This window comes from Protopterus annectens, chromosome 7.part0, assembly GCF_019279795.1.
Source record: "Protopterus annectens isolate FY-2018-M chromosome 7.part0, PAN1.0, whole genome shotgun sequence".
Classification (NCBI taxonomy): Eukaryota; Metazoa; Chordata; order Ceratodontiformes; family Protopteridae; genus Protopterus; species Protopterus annectens.
In genome coordinates this window covers 329,072,956-329,092,053 of record NC_056739.1, presented here as the reverse complement: position 1 = coordinate 329,092,053, position 19,098 = coordinate 329,072,956, and the positions used below count along the sequence as shown (strand labels likewise).

Below are 19,098 nucleotides of genomic sequence, written 5' to 3'. Positions count from 1 at the left end.
CTAGGTCCTCCTGTGGCTCCACCATTTTGTTCTCTCCTAAGACCATGCTGGGGTTACACTGCCTGGGGACTCTGTCCCACAGGTTGAGATGAACAGAGAATACAATTTCAGATGTGTAAGTTATGTACGTGCCATAAAGATAGAGCCATGTTGTCTTCTTCGGTCCATCTCAACTGTCCCTCTCTCCATCCATGCCCTCCCAAATGAACACTGCTTGGTGAAGTTAGTTTTTGACTGTAGAGACCGACCCTGAAGCACTATGTGGGAGACACATGTAATGCCCTCTTTCTTTTGTCTAGTTCTTGTTTTGGGTAAGATTAATTTCCAGATATATTATCCCAGGGGCACTGGTGGAGCAAACACGATCTGAGAAGATTCAGTTAGGACAGGGCATTATGGGTAGAGAAGGCACCAGGACTGAAGATTCTGAAGGTGCTGGCTTTGGATCTGGTAATCCACAGGTTGAGATGGACAGAAGACGATAGTATGGATCTATCATTATGGTAAGTACGTAACTTTCATTTATACTGTGAATACGTTACCAGCCAGTCTTGCTTTACTTCACAGATTGACTGTATTACTATACTAGATTTTCTTTAAATTACACCCCTTCAGTACTGTCCATGCAAAAAAAAGAAAAAGAGAAAGTGATAAACTAGTACCATGGATTATCTATGAACTCAAAAGGCCCTCACCGGTTATGGTTAAAATATAAGAGAACTGATTTGCAGCCCGACCATGAAAATGACTGTATGCTAAGAATGCAGACTAAATAACTGACAATAAAACCAAGGCTCAATCCTCTCAGGAAGAAAGAAAAGAATAAAGAAAAATTAATGCACCTGATGGGCAAGCCCATTTTGCATGGATCACTGTCAATGGTAACATTACTACAATAAGCTATTGTAATAGCAGAACATTTTGCAAACCACTTTGCTTCACATTTCATTGTTGGCATGTCAACCATGTATTCACTCCCTGACTGTGGCACAGATTATCTTTGGTTATAAAATAGATTTTCCATTTTCTAAAATCCAAATAAGCAAAATCAATTGCTGACTCAGAGAAATCACTATCAATAGGAAGGCAGCCTCCGACTGCTCCTGCCCCAAAGTTTATTTAGGTATGCAGCACTTTGAGACATAGCAAATGTCATGTGTCTTTTACTTAAGTTTTTTTTTTTCTAGATTTATAGAGGCACATATTATAACCATCCCAAAAGCAGGATTTCTTATACAACAAACCAGATGCTTTCAAACCAAATGTACTACTGTTCTCCTTAGCCATCATTTTAGAAAAGGTCACAGTTACATAGATTTAATCAGATATTGACATTTTGACTTTATATCTAAGTATGGTTTAGAAATATGCAGCAAACCAAGCATCATTGTTCTTCCTTTCCATCTGTTAATATTGCATCATGAATACAGGGAATGCCAGTGGGGTAGTATTTACTGAACTTTCTAAGTTCTTAGACTTCATACTACAGGTCATGGAACTTTCATTTTTCAGCCTCGATCTCACCTCTGTAAGTTGGTTTACAGACTACTTGCAGCATCGCAACTAATTAACATTTCGCATAGCTGTGACCTAGCTTCATCAGAGCTTAGACCTTGATCCCCTATTATTTGCATTACATTTTATCTCATCCATTATTCCCTGGAAAGTCAGATATGCCCCTATACACTGGTGACATTGTCATCTCATCTAGGAGTCCCGGAATTCCCCACATCCAATTTGCAGCTTGGTTAACTTCACTTTAATTTATCTTTGATGGATTTTTGTAAGCAGTGACTATAAATTAATCTTAGTAAAAGAAAAGCATTGCTTTTTGGAACTCACTGACAACTAAATATGTTCTTTGAGGATTAAAAAGTATATGACCCTGATGGGTATGTAGTCAAAGGTATAGCTTGACCCTTAACTTATTTACTTAATAATTACTTAACTTATTATTTACTTGTTTTTTTAACACACAGTCATAATATGGTGACATAATTTCAGGAATGTTACATTTCTGTCAGACGGCATCTTTCTGACTAAACAAGCTAGACATTCGACCAACAAAGGGGTTTTATTCCCTACCATTGAATATTCCCTGCCAGCTGTGGGCTTGCCTGCACATAATCTACAAATGTTACAGGCAGCATAGTATAAAATCTGTTAATTTATCACTTTGACTAACAAAGAACAACATCACTGCCTCTCTGTCAAGAAATCTAAATGGCTACCTATCAGCCTTAGAGTCACTGTTCTTAATTACACTCTGATCTACAAGTTGATCAGTGTTGACCACCATAGGGTTCTCCACCATGTGATCACCATCAAGCAATACACCAGGACCCTCAGATTATCTGTACCTTGAACATCTCTTTGGCTGTTCCCCATTCTTCTCTAGCATCAAAAACAAAGTGTTCTCTGTAACAGGCTTCTTTTATGGAAGTCTTCCCCCAAGCACAGTTCATAAGTTACATAATCTGAACTCACCACGCACCTTAGGTCTTTCCTCCAGAACAGAACTGATCTTCTCTCCATAGGTGCAGTAACATAAGTACAATCAGCATTGTATTGTCTGTTATTTCATGCATGCCTGTATTGTTGCCCTGAACTATCTTTAAATGTGTCATAGCTCAAACAGGCGCTTAAGGTCCATCTCACTTACCTGTATATGTAAATAAATAAACAGACAAAGCTGTTATAAGATAGAAGCACCACATGGACTAACTCCCATTCTGCTACTCACCAGGTTAGCAATTCTGTGCCTTTTATCTTGAGTATTTTTCTGCACAAGTTGAGGGGGAAGGGCATGGAAGGTTGGAGATCATAGCTGTAGTACTTGTGATAAACAATAAGCAACTGTCATAATACCCGATAGTAATTGTACACAGGCGAAGGACTCACAGGAGCATTTTAAAGCATCTGCAAACCCTAACTTCCAACTTCTTAGGGCCAGCACTCCGCATTCACTTAACATTTCCCTTTCGTGAATGGTCACTAATTTTGGAAGCCACTGCTATATCAGCAAGTAGTAGTGTTTATATTACTACAGAGAGGTACTGATAAAAAAAAGTTATGATGGATAACATGAAAACAGGCGGAGCGTACAAATATGCACATAGGGTTTTCATTCTCACCTTTAAAAGTGAAATTGGCTATGCTTAAAAATGGCTCACGGAGGCAGCTAGCCTGATAATTGCCTATGAATGTATAAAATAGTAGCACAGTAGTTAACATTAATCTATCACATTGCAGGGTCTGGGTTCAGTTCTGAAGACTGCACACACTGTATGTCTGCATGAGTTTTCTTGAAGTATTTCAGTATGTTTTCCATCTCGGAAACATACTGGTTGAACCGACCACCATCTTTATATGGGTACAGAGCATTTATGCCTTTTAACCTTGTACTTGTGGCCTAGGCATTAGCACAGTTGAAAATAGTCCATGAAGGATCAGTTCATATAACTCATTAACAAGTATGCAAATAAAATTAAAACATGAAAAGAATCCTTGTTGACCAATGTTTGCCTCCTCCAACTGCTTCAACAGCACTCCCACTTGTGCTGTTAGATTACTAATTGTAAACAACTTCCTAATAATTTTTACTTTAAAGTGTTTCCCATGTACTACTTGAAATGCCTTTTCTACTGACAATCAAATTCTGCTTGCAGCACAACTCTAATTACAGTGCAAAAGTTTTAATTGCTTTATCAAATACAGACTAAGTGAATTCTTGGATGGTAGTTGATAAATTTGTTTTGTTCTTTCTCAATGCTAAAATGTCCATGTTTATGCCATACAGTTAAAACAGTAGTTTTAGCTCATATGTTTATCTCCTGCAGATTGCAGCTGCTCCCTTTGTTGGGCTAATGCCAAGATCACTTGAACAGAGCGTATATGCAACTGCCTTGAAATTTTAAACACAATATTGAGAATACTGTGATCACGTTAAAAAAAATAAAAACAGAAATGTACTATAAGCAGTATATAATGGTAAATGCACTGTTGTGTTTTCTGTGATGATATTTTGCAGGTCACAGAACAAAAAAATATAAAATAAAATCTTTACTAGTCAATAAGTCAAGCTTTCTTCTTGATTTAAGCATTGTAGTAAATGTCAGAAGGCATCACTGTTTACTGCTCTTTCGTAATATCGTAACATAAATGTATGCATCTGTTAGCTGTTTACATTCTTTTACTCTGCAGTGCAGCCCCAGTTTGCTTCCTCTTTCTCCTTTCCGCTGATGTAATTCAAGGTCTGACTGATTGCAGTCCTGCTCATGTGATGTCAGCTACTAAGGAAACAACACAGGCCTGGTAAAATCAGAGTATGCCTGTGGTATAAAGTGAATCATCATTGGACTGCATGAAGGAGAGACAACAGTTACAGAGAAGACAGCATTTTTCATTTTTGTAAAAGAAAAAAAATTGTATAAAGTCATTTAAATACTTAAAGACAATGCTGTGATGTACTCACCAGAACAGGTAACAAGAGCACCATGTAGCCACCACAGAATATAGCAAAGAACACTGCATAGATCATCAGGAGAGAGTAAGTTGTAGCCAAAGGACACAACAGGTTCGCAATGCCACAAAGGATTAAGTAAGTCCTATGGTAGTGATATCTGCTGATGTAATTTTGGTCAGATATCCATCCTGCAGCCAACTGGGTGATTGCTTCTACTATACCTGTAGTGATAGTAAAGGAATCTAGCCATTAAAGGTGTTTAGAGAGTATGCATTTAGGATCATATTTTGTTAAAGATTAAGTTTTTTCCTAAAAGAAAAAAAAAAAAAAGGAAACTGAACTCTTTAAAGCATATTAACAAGAATCTATGTTAAACAATCATACAGTGATATTGAAGCATGTATTGTTACACAGCAATCTTGTTATATATCAGTGGATGTACGTTGGCTTTCTCCATTCTATATGGAATTTGCTATACTTTTACATTTTCTACATACACTTTTCATCTCCTTCTCATGGAACACATCTACATGTATGTATAGTGCTCTCTGTTAAAGAAAACTCACAAAATACGCAAACACATATTGTTAGACAAGGCAACTCAAGGAGCAGTTTGTGTAAAAATACAGTTGTTACCAATGCCATTTCTGTTTAATGTTTATATAAATCATTCAAGCCTTAATCATGGAGATTAAATAAACATCCAATATCTGGGGTATGTTAAAGAATCCTACTTTGTGAATTTCTTTGTGCCTTAGTCTATGTTTAATTTTCATATGATGTATGTGTTGCAGCATACCCAGCCTATGGAAAGAGGCCATGCTTATACCTGGTCATAGTGGTAACAACAAATGTACAAAGGACAATTACAGATCCATTTCATTATTAAGCCCTCTTAATCAGGTTATAAAGATGATAGTTCATTAGCAACATTTCACCATTCTTATTGCACATGGACTGCTGGCTGACACTCAACATAACTTTCATATTGGTCATGGAGTAAAAGAAAATGTTACATGACTTCCTGAGGAAATGGATGAGGGAGTGGTGTGACAGGAGCACTCCATACCTCTTAAACTCTTAGAGGAGGAAATCTGGACAAAGCAATAAGAAAAAGTGGGACAAAGGCCCAAAAATAGGGACATTTTTTAAATATTGGTCTTACAAACTTAGGAAGTTAATAGAATAACAGGTTTTGTATTAGCATGAATTTTTTTTTTAAACAGGTTTATTGTTTTAACATATAAGAGAAATATCATAACAATTTTATACAAGTAATTAAAAATAGGTATTATTATAACATTCAACAAAACAACTAAAGTATTTACAAAGACATCCACTACAATCAGATCAATTAATTAAACTAAAATACCATGCTATTGAAATTAAAATTTTTTTAACAAATTTTGTAAATTATCCCATACAATATAATAAGATGTTTTTCTATTTGTTCTTGTCCTAATTGTGTTTATTTCCATATGGCACACTATATTCATAACATTTTTAAATTCATTGAACGAAGGAGGTGCATCTGAAATCCAATTTCTAGTTATTATTTTCCTAGCCACTGCTAGAATAGACCATAACAAGGGAAGCTTGACCTTTTAACACTTTGAGGTACAGGTGTGTTGAATAATATAAGAGATTTAGAAATAATGAAATTATCTGTAAAAGAGCCTGCAAAAATTCATTAATTGACTTCCAGTATTCTTTCAATTTTATACAGTCATAAAACATATGAGCCCAGTCAGCATTAATTTCTACATTACATCTCTTACATAAATTATCTTTATTATTTATTTTATTCATCATCAAAGGTGTATAAAAGATCTATGTAAAAATTTCCATGTATAAAGTCTCCAGACAATGGAAGACGTAGTTCTATAAGCAGATTCCAATATATATTGTTTATCTTGTTGATTTGGTGGGTCTCCATTAATAGAAGTGAAATAATTCCAGTATGAATCTACACTGTAAAAAGTTTCTTGTCTGATAATTTTATGTATGTATGAAAGTTTACCTTTATCAGAAACTTTATGTTGTAAATTTAATATCAAGTAATCAATCAGTGTTGGAATAGATTCTTTAACCGTTATAGACATTAGATCTATTTTATTAATGAGATGTTGTCTAAAGGTCTGAACCTCTAACCAGCAAGTTTCTCTTAGATCAAATTCTTGTTTTAAAAAATCTAGATTTTTATCTTTATTATCAGATATCAACTGATACCAGTACTTTAGATCATTATCTATAGCTAAATGAGTTCCTTCAGAAGTAGATGGCAAAAGCATACCCTGAGTATACATTATAGGGAATACAATAAAATTCCATTCCCTATACTTAGGGTGCATGAATATAAAGTTACGATAACTAATAATAATATTTAATGGGTAACAAACCATATGTTTAGGTGTAATAGGTGAAGTACAAAATTCCTTTAGTAACCATAACATGGAGTTATTTACAATCATATTTTCATGTGTTAAGGAGATTTTCATGAAGTGCATACTAATTAGCTCCCAATAATCTTTCCATTTTGTGACATATGACTGATCTATTAATAAAGTAATAACTTTTACAATAGAAGAGATAGTATATAAATTAAAGTCTGGAAAAGAAATACCCCCTTGAGACCAGCTATTAGTATGTTTCTTTAATGCAATCCTAGGTCTATTAGGTGCCCATAGGAAATTTAACATTAGTGAATTCAGTTTCTTGATAATTATTTTTGTAGGTGGAAGTATTATTGATTGTATTAAGTATAAAATCTTGGGGAATATTATCATTTTAATAATTGTAAGTCTCTCCTCCATAGTAAAAAACATATTATTCCAGGTATTAAAAGATTTTGTATATTAAGAAAACAGGTATTATAATTATTATATATAATAGATTTAATATCTTTAGATAGTATTATACCTAAATAAGTTATCTGACCTGAATTGGGTACATATTTAGTAAAATCACTAATGAGAATATTTTTTCGTGTATATATAGGTAGTATTTTAGTTTTTCTTCATTGAATATTAAACCAGAAATACTTTTAAAATTCATCATGTTATCAAATAGAGACTGCATAGAAGAATTAGATCCTGCTGATGTAATTAGAACATCATCTGCAAAAAGTTGAATTTTGGATGTTGTATTTTTATCTATTTCAAAACCCTCTATGTCAGTACTGTTTTTGATCAAATTAGCCCAAGGCTCCATTACTAAAGTGAATAATAGTGGAGAAAGTGGACATCCTTGTTTTGTACCTTTAAGAATGGGTATTTTTTGTGAAACATATGTTCCTACCTTAATATAAACCAACGTTCCTTTGTATAAATGCTCAATTAGATTTACAAATGCATCTGAGAAGTTTGTGCACTTCATTAAGGTAAACAGATAGTCCCAACTTACTGAATCAAATGCTGAACTTATATCAAGACTAATAAGTGTTAAATCTTTCTTTTCCTATTTGCAAAATCTATTAATGTTAAAGTTCTTCTTATATTATCAAAAGTATTTCTATTTACAATGAAGCCTGTCTGATCTATATCTATAATGCCGGGAATGATTGTCTTCAATCTATCAGCAAAGATACTCATAAACATTTTATAATCAACATTAAGTAATGAGATGGGCCGATATGAAGAACATCTAGTTGGATCTTTATTAGGTTTTAAAATTGGCGAAATAAATGTATATTGCCAAGATGGGGGGGTTATTTACTCAGTTTGGGCCAAAATAAAAACCTTATGTATTAATGAATATGTACTTTTAGGAAGGATTTTATATATCTCTGGTATAATACCATCATTACCCGGTGCTTTGTTTGATTTAAGCTTATTTATTTGTGTGATAACCTCTGTATATGAAATACTTTTGTCCAATAGTTTAATCTGTTGTTTATTAAGCTTTTTATTCATGTTTGTGGTTATAAACTCCTTTATTTTATCTTTAGGTTCCATGTTAATGTTATTATGGTTAATTTTGTGAAAGTGATTTCTAAATTCATCTAGTATTTCTGGTATACTAGAAACATTCTTCTTTTTCCTTACAGAAAAGATTTCTTTGATATGGTTTTGTTTATTCAACCTTTTTGTTTTATTTTTAAGTCTATGTAAGTATTTGGGGCTTATTGAATAAGACCAAAACTTGTATTTCTCTAAAGTTATTTTAACTTTATGAGTTAAAATTTCTTTGTATTTCTCATTTAGTTTGTTTATTTCTTCAATAACTTTCTTGTCTATAATATTTTCTTTATTATTATGTTTATAGGAGTCTAATTTACTTTGAATATCTAACAATTCCTTATCCCAAGATTTCCTTTTATTATTATACCATCTGATACTTTGTCCATATAGATATGATTTTAAGGCATCCCAAACATAAACAATGGAGACTTCAGGAGTATTATTTATGTCTAAAAAATGTTTTACTTCTGAAAGTATATATTCTTTATAGTCTTTTAGTTGAGTTAAGCATGCTGGTATCCTTTTGATCTGAACATTATGAGTATTTTTTGTCATGAATTCAAAAACAATTGAATTATGATCAGATATAGGACATGAAATGATTTTGGAATTAATTAAATATGTTACCATCTGGTTAGAAATAAAGACCCTATCTATTTTTGAATAAGTTTTGTATCTGTTAGAAAAAAGGTGTATGGTAATGATTTTGAATCTATCTGATTATTAATATCATTCAAATGATAAGAATTAGCAAAATCATTTAAATGTTTTGCATTAGATGTAATTCTTCTTTTCCCTATAGTGGTAGTATCACTTTCATGTAGTATGCAATTAAAGTCACCAGCTAAAATAATATCTCCTATAGAGAATGATATGATCTTATCAAGATGATGTTTCACTGTATTAATACCAATTCCAGGTATCCAATATACATTAATTAAAGTGTAAGTCTTCCCATTAATTTGTATTGTAACCATACAAAACATTCCTTTGTCATCCTGATAAGACTTAATGGTTTTAGGAATGGGCATACTTTTATTCCATAAAATAGCCACTCCTCTTTTTTTCTGAGTGTGCTCTGAACTAACCGATACTGTATATTTGTTTGTGGCTAGTTTATCAATATCTTTTTTCAAGAGATGGGTTTCTTGCAGGAAGACTAAGTTGGCCTTATGTAAATTAATGTATCTTATTAGGCTTGCCCTTTTACATGGATTATTCAATCCATTAATGTTTAAAGAAATTCCTTTTAAAGATGTCATTTGGCATTTTTAAAACTTAAGAATCTTATGATCAAAATAACAAATAACAAGATAAGTAATGTTACATCTCCTCCTTTAGGTGTACCTTTAAATATAGCTGTATTTATTGAATCTCTTATGGGATTTCATATAGGATTCAATTTTGTTTGTAGTGACAATGAATGTACAAAATATATTGTGGATGTCAAAACTATATACAAATAACAATGAACAAGTGAAAATAATGTAAGGATTAAACCTTGCATCCAGCCTGGAGTTATAAACTCCAACTTAGAGTAGCATTTACCACTCAAGTTAACCCCTACCCTAAGCAGCAGTACCTCAGCTACCACCTTATCAATTTAATACTAGTTATATTTAACTGAGGTTAACAGTTTTCAATTCAATTATCTAGCAAGACAAGACTATACATTTGGTAAAACAGCATCATATAAACTAAAATAAACCTTTTTTTTTTTAAACTGTTCATACTACTATATACATCCATGTAATATAAAACACTTGTATTCAAATAGCATTCAAATAATCTTGATGTTAGAAATCAAGAGGAGAGAAAAATAAGTTCTAACATTCATTTAAATCAAAAACTTTGGCTAATATGATTCAGACATTACATATATTAAGATGCATCTATTTTCTGTCATGTAAATGCAATTAATGGCTTCCAAAAAAACCTTGAATTGCTTGTATATGAGCATTTACTCAAACTCATTATTGTCAATAGAATAAAATATTGTATTCATAGAAATTGTTATAAATCATACTGCATAGTTATGCAGATTCTCAGAAACACTTATATACATATATACATACACACACACACACACACCCACACACATACATATATATATATATATATATACATATACACACACACACAGACACACACACACACACACACATATATATATATATATATATATATATATATATATATATACACACACACATACACACATACACACACACACACACACACACACACACACACACACACACACACATACACATATACATATATATACATACATATGCATACACACACACACACACACACACACACACACACACACACACACACACACACACACACACACACATATATATATATATATATATATATATATATATATATATATATATATATATGATCTCACTGAGTTGTGTCCTTACTTAGCACTATCTTACTTGCTGTCCCTATAATAAATCTGTCTGCTTTATACAAAATAATGCACAGCAAACACATTTTAGTAACCAGATTTTACAACCATGCTATACTACTGCTTTAAAATATATCACATGACAATTTCTTCCAGTATAGAGTTATAAAATTATTTATGCTTGTCAATCAGATGAATTAAATGAGTTATAGTAATGTATATGTTTGGAACATAAGTTTTAACACAGATTATTAAGCTGCTGTTAAGTAGATTTTCAAAAACACTTGAATAAATGTTTCATTTTCTATGCCTTCTAAAATAAGACATTTACTTACTACAAGAAACTGTATCATTTAAATTCATTATAACTGACATATTTTATGAATTATAACATAGATATTTAAGTAATTATATAAAATAACTCACATTTAGATGTTAAAGAGTTCATTTTCCTTCACATAGTCGCATTTGTATCATTTCTATTTCTTGGTAGAGTGTCATTCCTGAATCTGTGATGTGTCAGTGTGATATCTAGGTCAAAGATGAGACTAGCTGCTTTCAGCTTCTCTGTGAGAATTCTGAGAGTTGAAGCTTTTAAAGTAGCTCATGGACACTGTGCATGAGACAGCCCACATCCCAGATTGTCTCTCTTAACATTTTGGTGGGAAACTTATTAAAAACTAGTGACAAACATTCATTTAGCAGTGTAAATGCATCTAAACATGACAAAACCTTCACAATGTATTTTACAGGTTATTACAGCTTCGATGTAAGTGAAATTAAGCCCAAAATTATTAATAAGTAATAAAAATCAACATTTTTGTCCCAACTCAATTTTTATGCAAATCTTATTATTTACTGTGTCTATATGATCAAAAGCATTACTATATATTAATAAAGAAAAGAAAAAGAGAGTAGAAAGTAAAAGGGTGTAAGGCAGAAATAAAAAAATGTAAGAGAAATCTATAAGAAGTATATACAATGGAATATTACTTACTGTTTATATTAATAGAGTTAAAAATAAAACATATTATTTACTATTATTTAGTTCTAATTATTATTAGTTAAAGCATGACTGATTATTTACAAACAAACATAAGCAGTGTAATCAAGAAAGTATAATTAGGAATAGCATTTGAAGAACATATAAACTTTTTACAAGGAATAAATATGTTATTATTCTATTAATCATATTTTCATTACTCTTCTCTCCCTGCCCTCCCCCACCCTTTACCCACTACATAATCTAAATAGAATGTCATTGTTTAAACAAAGAAAAGAAGAAAAGAAGAAGAAAAAAAAAGATAAAGTAAAAAAATGTATCAAATTACTGACCTTACTTCTCCTTTTCAGAAAGAGAAACCAGTTGAATCACAACTTGCCATTAAATCTCCAGGTATTTTGACTAGTTATGAAACAAAACATTTCTTTGCACACAGAGAATAACTTTGAATAAATCTTTTTCAAAACATTTGTTGCTTCTTGGAAATGCAGGAACTATATTTAAAAAGATTAATAATGAAATAAAATGATGAGAGAAAAAACATAGAACAAATCATTTGTTTTTTTAGTCTCTTCTTCTTCTCTGAAGTCTTCCACGAAGTTTCAGTTGCCAGTCTCTTTAATGAAGGACTAGCCCATTCCATTTCTTCTATTTTATCCAAAATCTTATTTTTTTGATAAACAGTAAAGCAGAGTCTAAGTCATCGAAAATTTTAGGACCATCAGGAAGGAAGATTTTAAGCTTGGCAGGAAACAGAAGGTATGTTTTAAACTGTGCTTTTTAAGCTCCCTTATTAGTGGCAGAAAAACTTTTCTTTTAGCTATTACCATGGAAGAATAGTCATTGTCAAAACGCACAGTTGTCTCATTAATCTTAACAGGAGCTTTAGCCCAAGCAGATTTAAGAACCATCTCTTTATCAAAGATGATAGAAATCTAACTATAACTGATCTAGGATAGTTTTGTTAGAGTTAGTATTAGCTACAGATCTATGTGCTCTTCGATACCAAAAGAGAATGCTTCTGGTAAGTCTAAAGTTTTAGGGAGCCATGTTGTTAAAAAAGAAGTAATATTGTTACCTTCAATGTTTTCTGGCAGTCCAAAAATCCTAATGTTATTGCGCCTAGATCTATTTTCCAGGTCATCCAGCTTTGTTTGTAAATGTGTATTTTGTTTCAGCAGAAACTCAATGTTGATTTCCTCTTCTTGTATTCTATTTTCCATGTCATTCACAGCTTCTTCTATGCCTGTCATCTGGATCTTCTGTTGTTGCAGGTCTATATGTAACAAGTCTATTTGTTTTGTAGTTTTTTCTATGAAGGTGTCTATTTTAGTATCCATTTTATCCATCTTAGCAGTAAGTTGCTGGATTATAATTATCAGAGACTGAAGTTATTTCTTGATGCTGGAGTCTTGAGAATTTGTCTTACTGGAACTCATTTCAGACTGATAAACTGACAGGAAAATTTCCAAAGTGATTTCTGACAGGAATATTGTTAAGATTTCCTTTCTTTTTTAGATATAGTTCAAGAACTATATAAAACAAACATATTTAGAAAGAAAATTACTTCAAAAATTAATTTTTTAAGTAATTAATTCCTGTCAGTGTAATGAAATTGGTGGAGCTGAAGAAATCTGCTGCTATCCTGTGTTCATCCTTGGCCACCAGCATGAATTTTTTGAAGGGTATGAAGTCTGAAAATCAATGTCTGTCATTATTTTCTAACTTCAATATTTAATGATTTGCCACTAATTCGTCAGAAAAGCACAATTTTATGAAAAACAGACCAAAAATATGAGGCAAAAATCTGGACATTCTGCAAAAATCTGTACAGTTGAGTGGTATGGAGCACTCCTTCTGGGTCTTTCCAAGGTCTCTGACACTGCCAACTACTTAATTTTATTATTATAAGAACTGTAATCAGTATTCAGGATTACTGTGGCTTACAATGTTTCCACACTCAATTCTTCAGATTAAAACAGTACTCAAAACACTTTCACACCCTAAAATGATTCAACAAGGGTACCACAAAGGCTTATATCTGGGCTGCTGCTTTTCACAGTCTGTGTCAAATACATGGGCCAGTTTTGTGGGAAAAATCATGTAAAACTGCATGTCAGTGACACAGCACTTATGGTTTCATCATATAACATAGGATATACAAACCTGATTACAACCTTATTTACAGCAGTTACCTAAAATGGTTTCACCAGCCCCATCTGGTACTAAGGACAGATAAAATTGAACTGGTTCTGTTTGGAAGCATCCAGTGGGAAGTGCACAGAACCAACTGATTTGATATCAAAAAATAATTTCTAGGTCTAGTTGAGAAAAAACTGTGTTGAACCATGGATTAACCAAGCCTGGTAGCCAGAACCACCTTTGATTTTATAAAAACAATAGTATACCACTAGGGTTAATGTAAATAAAAAAAGGAAAGATGTTTATTTTTCCTCATACTAGTTACTCTTAAGTAATAGATTCTGTGGAAAATACATTTTGTGTGCCTTTATTTCTTTTTGTCACTACTTTGGTTTATTACTAGAACTATTTGAGGAAGCTTTTTTCCTTTCATAAATGTTACGACCAGTGCCTCAGTATAATGATGAAGTCACCTTAATGTTGTTTTACATTTGTATTAAGGTCCATTGCACATCACTGTATTATATTGTGTAAACTGCTAAATTTATTTTGTGATAAAATCTTTGCTCACATTATGGGATTTGTTCATTTCTATTGTATTCTACTGCATTTTAGTATAGCCAGTATAATATGTGAATAGTACTTTTTACAGCTGGTGTACTTTCCCAGTATAAAATAATTTAAATGAAAAAATCACTATATAAATAGCATAATAAAACTGGTTTGTTTGTGTCTTTCGGCTTTTCCTGGTTAGGGGTCGCCACAGCGGAACTCCGGTCCGCTAATGATTGGCAGTTGATTTTTATGTACCGGCTTGCCAGGCCTGACGCACAACCTTCAATGAAGGTATGCCCATTCACGCATGTCTCCATGCAGAAGACTCTCTAGCTGAGAATCAAACCGGACAGCATCTTACTGTGAGGCGACAACGCTACCGCAGCACCACCACCGTGGGTAGCATAATAAAACTGGTATCAAACAATAAATAGCACAAATTAAGTTGGAATTACAATGTCATTTGTCAACTTCTTTTCATCAGCTCAGTTTTATAGTCAAACTCCCACAGTGTGAGCATTTTTACAAATGGCATGATGAAAGACGGATGTTTTGCTCAGACTGAAAGCTCCTCATTGTTTTATAGAATTTGCTGTATGTATAACTTTATTATTTTTGCAATAAGCATCTATTTTTTGTAAGCAGTTTTCTGTTTCAAGTCTTTGGTTCCAGCAGTTCAGTTTTTTGATTTGTTATTACTAATTTTCTGCAAGATCTTTTGTGATGACGTATTGGTTTGTCAGTAAGTTATCCTAAATATTTTCATCATATTCATCACTGCTGCAGTAGCCTTAGCTATATGGATTATATCCTACCAAGGATATAACAGCCATCCAGCTTCCAAGCACCTTCCATGTGCCCAAACTGCCTAGCAGTTCCAGCTGACTAAAAAACAATCTTGGGCGCCAAGCCCTTCAGAGCTTTACTGCTGCTGAAGAGTCCTCAGAAACTTTTGAGGATTGACTGTTGGCTTGTGCTGTTTCTTTGCTGGGCAGATAAGTTCCCTTTGGGGAAAAAAACTTCCGTTCAATAATTTTGGCTATTGTTATTACTTTCCTCTTCAGGAAATTTATCTTAAAACTAGGAGATTGTGTTTTAATGGACTGTCAAAACACTGTACTGCACTTTCAAATGGGAAAGCTCTTTTCTCCTGTTAGTTTAAAAGTTGTTTAAGGTAACCGAAAACCATTTTTTTTCTGTAGAGAAATTGTGTTTATTTTACTTTGCAGGGCTGGCAAGATGTTTTAAAGTACTTTTTACTGTGTTTGTCTTTGAAAAAGCGTGACTTCTAAAGACTTTTAGTTTTTACTGACTTTTGCTGCTTGTTTTCCCTAGGAAAGAGGCACCATTTTTTGGCTTGACCATGCAGGGCACTTCTATGGGCTAGGCTTGTAAAGGCTCCAGGGCCATTAGCCTAGTACACACTTATGAACCTGTGAACAGTGTTTTGGTCTCACTGTTGGTCCATCTTCCAGCCACAAAAAGAAAACGTTAAGCAAATAGCCTTTGCCATCACAGCAGGCTATTTGTTTGCCTCAGCCACAGGTGGGTGACTGCTGTGGCAATTAGTTGTACCTCAGACAAATTATCTTTTACCCAAATCCCTCAGGTGTAGCACCTACAGCCATTATGGACCAGGGGTAGCCACTTCCTCTGTGGCTGTTGGGGTCCCCTAAGTGGAGAAGGGAGAGTCACTCTTGTTAGTCCTGAGAGAAGGAAAAGAGAAGAGAAGACTTCCTCTGTTTAGTCAGAATGTTATGCCCATCACTGGGGAAGCCGTTGCTGCCATTAATAACACTTTTGGTCCCAGTTTTCCTATCAAAAACAAACAGTAAACTTCCTTAAACAGGAATAATTTACCATGTCTGGCTCAGGGTTTAATTCAGGCTATTGATCTTTCATGTACAGTAGTTTCTGGTAAAAGAAAGAGAGAATCCTCTTTTCCTGAAGAGATTCTAGAGTCGAATCTGGACAGGAGGATGAAGGGACAGATACACTGTCACATTTCTGATTCAGACTTGGAGGTGAGCTCAGTTTCTGACTCTCCCTGTGGGGGGGTCTCTTTCTCTGAGATTATTTCTAGAATTTGTCAGTGTTCTCAGTGGGAGAACACAGAGGTTTATCAGTCCCACAGAAAAGCAGAAAATACTATGAGCTGTTACAGAAGGAATTTCCAGAACCTGCACCCATTCCTCTAATTATGTCATCTTTGGAGGACATGTATGTTACTGCCTGCAGTTTTTCTGACAGTTAGCCAGCTGCCCCTAAAAAGGCAGCTAGGATGTATAAAGTTACTCATAGTTTTTATACACTCTTCCAAAACCTGATACAGTGGCTATACCTTTACTTAATCATTCTGCTGCTACACACTTAGTTAATTCCAATCCTACTCTCTGATAACGATGGAAAGTTATTAACAAGTATGGGAAAAACATATGCTTCTGCAATTTTAATTTTCAGAATTTTGAATTGTCAGGCTCATATCTTAAGATTTGTACTGACTAATTGTGAAAGTATGAGGCATGTGTTATCTGCAGTTTCTTCTTGTGAGGAAAAATCTACTTTAAATAATTTGCTACTCGTATACAGAGTGTGTATGACTCTGTTGATACTTCTTAACGGCTATGGACACTGATATTGTTTTGAGGAAGTTTGTATGGCTGCGTTTTCAGGACTTCCAGATTATATTAAAAATGGAATTTTTCTTTGGCTAGAGATTTAGTTTTTCTGTCTACTGCAGAGGTTATCAAAAAGTGTGAAGAAAGGATAAGCTGATACACGGAATCTCTAAGATTTTTCGTCTCTGCCTTTCCACATTTTCTTACAAATCAACTAACTCCTCATAGAATTTTTGTGAAAAACATAATAAACAGTTTCAACAAAATACAGGTCAACACAGATGTTTAAGAGAAATGGTAAGGGGGGGTGGGGGTTCAAGAGGAATTCTGGAAACTCCCCAAACCAAGGATAGTCCAATAAAACAGAATGCCTATTTAAGATACTTTGTTCCCCTTCCCACCTTGGCAGCCCCTATTTTTTAATCCAGAAAGTCTGAATCACCGCTTTTCTCTTTGGCAACAGATAGTTTCAGACAAATGGTTTCTGAAGATCATTTGTCAAGGTTACAGATGGCAGTGGAAGGTAATTCCTCCTTTCCAGGGGTAGTTGCTCATACTCCAGACCTGACTGTCTAGTTTCGACCAATCCTTCATCACATGCTGTCCCAGGGAGTCATAGAACCTGTTCCCCCTTACAGGTGAGAAAGGGGTTTTATCGAATGTTGTTTTATAGTTCCAAAGAAAGAAAATGCTTGGAGACCAGTTCTAGATCTTTTCTAAACCTGTTTGTTTTAGATCCCAAATTCAAAATGATATCACTTCACAACCTGTTACTTCCTCCTTATTCGTTTCCTTGTAACACTATATTTAAAAGACGATTATCATCACATTCCTATTCATCCAGACTTCAGGTGTTTCTTAAGGTTTTGTGTGCATGGATCACATTGTTAATTCTATGCCGTACTATCCACTGCACCAAAAGTGTTCACAAAGTGTCTAGCTCCATTGCAGGCTACAGGGTATCCACATTTTTATCCATATTTAAATGATTTGCTTATCTTTGCAGAGTTGTTTTCAAAGTGCCAGGAATCCCTCTCTTTGGTGAGATATCTCTTACACAAGCTGGGATTCCAAAAAGTCTTTCTTGACTGCTTCTCATAGGATTGTGTTTCTGGGATGTCAACTGGACACCACTGTTTAAAGAGCTTTTATTCCTCAGGGAAAGATTGATCTAAATCTAGATCTGTTTCTAGGGTTCACCGCTCACACTTCAGTCACTGCGAGGGAATACCTTAGAATTTTGAGTCTGATAGCTTCTGTGAGTCTCATGATACCCCTGGCAAATAGGTTTATACTAGGCTAATGACCACCAAGGTCTTTGCAAGCCTAGCTGTGCAATGCAACTCACTTTTGCTCCTGAGTTCCTTGGGTGCCTATAAGATGCAGTATGTTAGTAAAGAGATAGCCAAGGGTTATGTGGTGGGGTATGATAGTTGGGGGATTAATTTACTTACTATCGATCTCTATCCATCAGAGACATGGGGGCCAGACCAGAGGTGAGTTTGCAATTTCCCATCCAATGATCAAGGTTACTTTTGAACAGTGTCAGGTATGAACTCTGATTCATGTAGATGGGTCGTTTATTCCATAGAACAGGGATCCTTTGAGACACATTGGTTTCTCCAGCTTCTCAATCTTCTCTCCGGTCCAGCTGGTGAATCTGGGAATCTTGAGGCAATGTTACAACTGCCTCATGTACACAGACAACCCTCTCATCCTCCCAACAAATTCCAACACATGTGAGAGATGCATCCATATAGCCAAACTGGAGGCTAAGCTCTCTCAACTCAGTACTGGCGTAACCAGTCAGGAGGAGAAGGAAACCACACTCAGTACAATTCCAGTCTCACATAGACCTACCAGGACAGCAAACCAAACACATAAACACACAAAAACATACTCAGAGGCTCTAAATAAAAATCTGCCTAAGCAGC

At 34.1% G+C, this 19,098-nt stretch overlaps 1 protein-coding gene across 6 annotated transcripts in view; it reads right to left on the bottom strand.

Moving 5' to 3' along the window:
• SLC16A4 (solute carrier family 16 member 4) overlaps nt 1-19,098 on the bottom strand; it is a 439,791-nt gene that overhangs the window by 121,381 nt on the left and 299,312 nt on the right. For all 6 annotated transcript variants that reach the window (XM_044076900.1, XM_044076896.1, XM_044076894.1 and 3 more), the window contains one exon: nt 4,475-4,686. In XM_044076900.1, the coding sequence (XP_043932835.1) occupies nt 4,475-4,686 (212 nt within the window). The remainder of the gene's footprint in view (nt 1-4,474; nt 4,687-19,098) is intronic.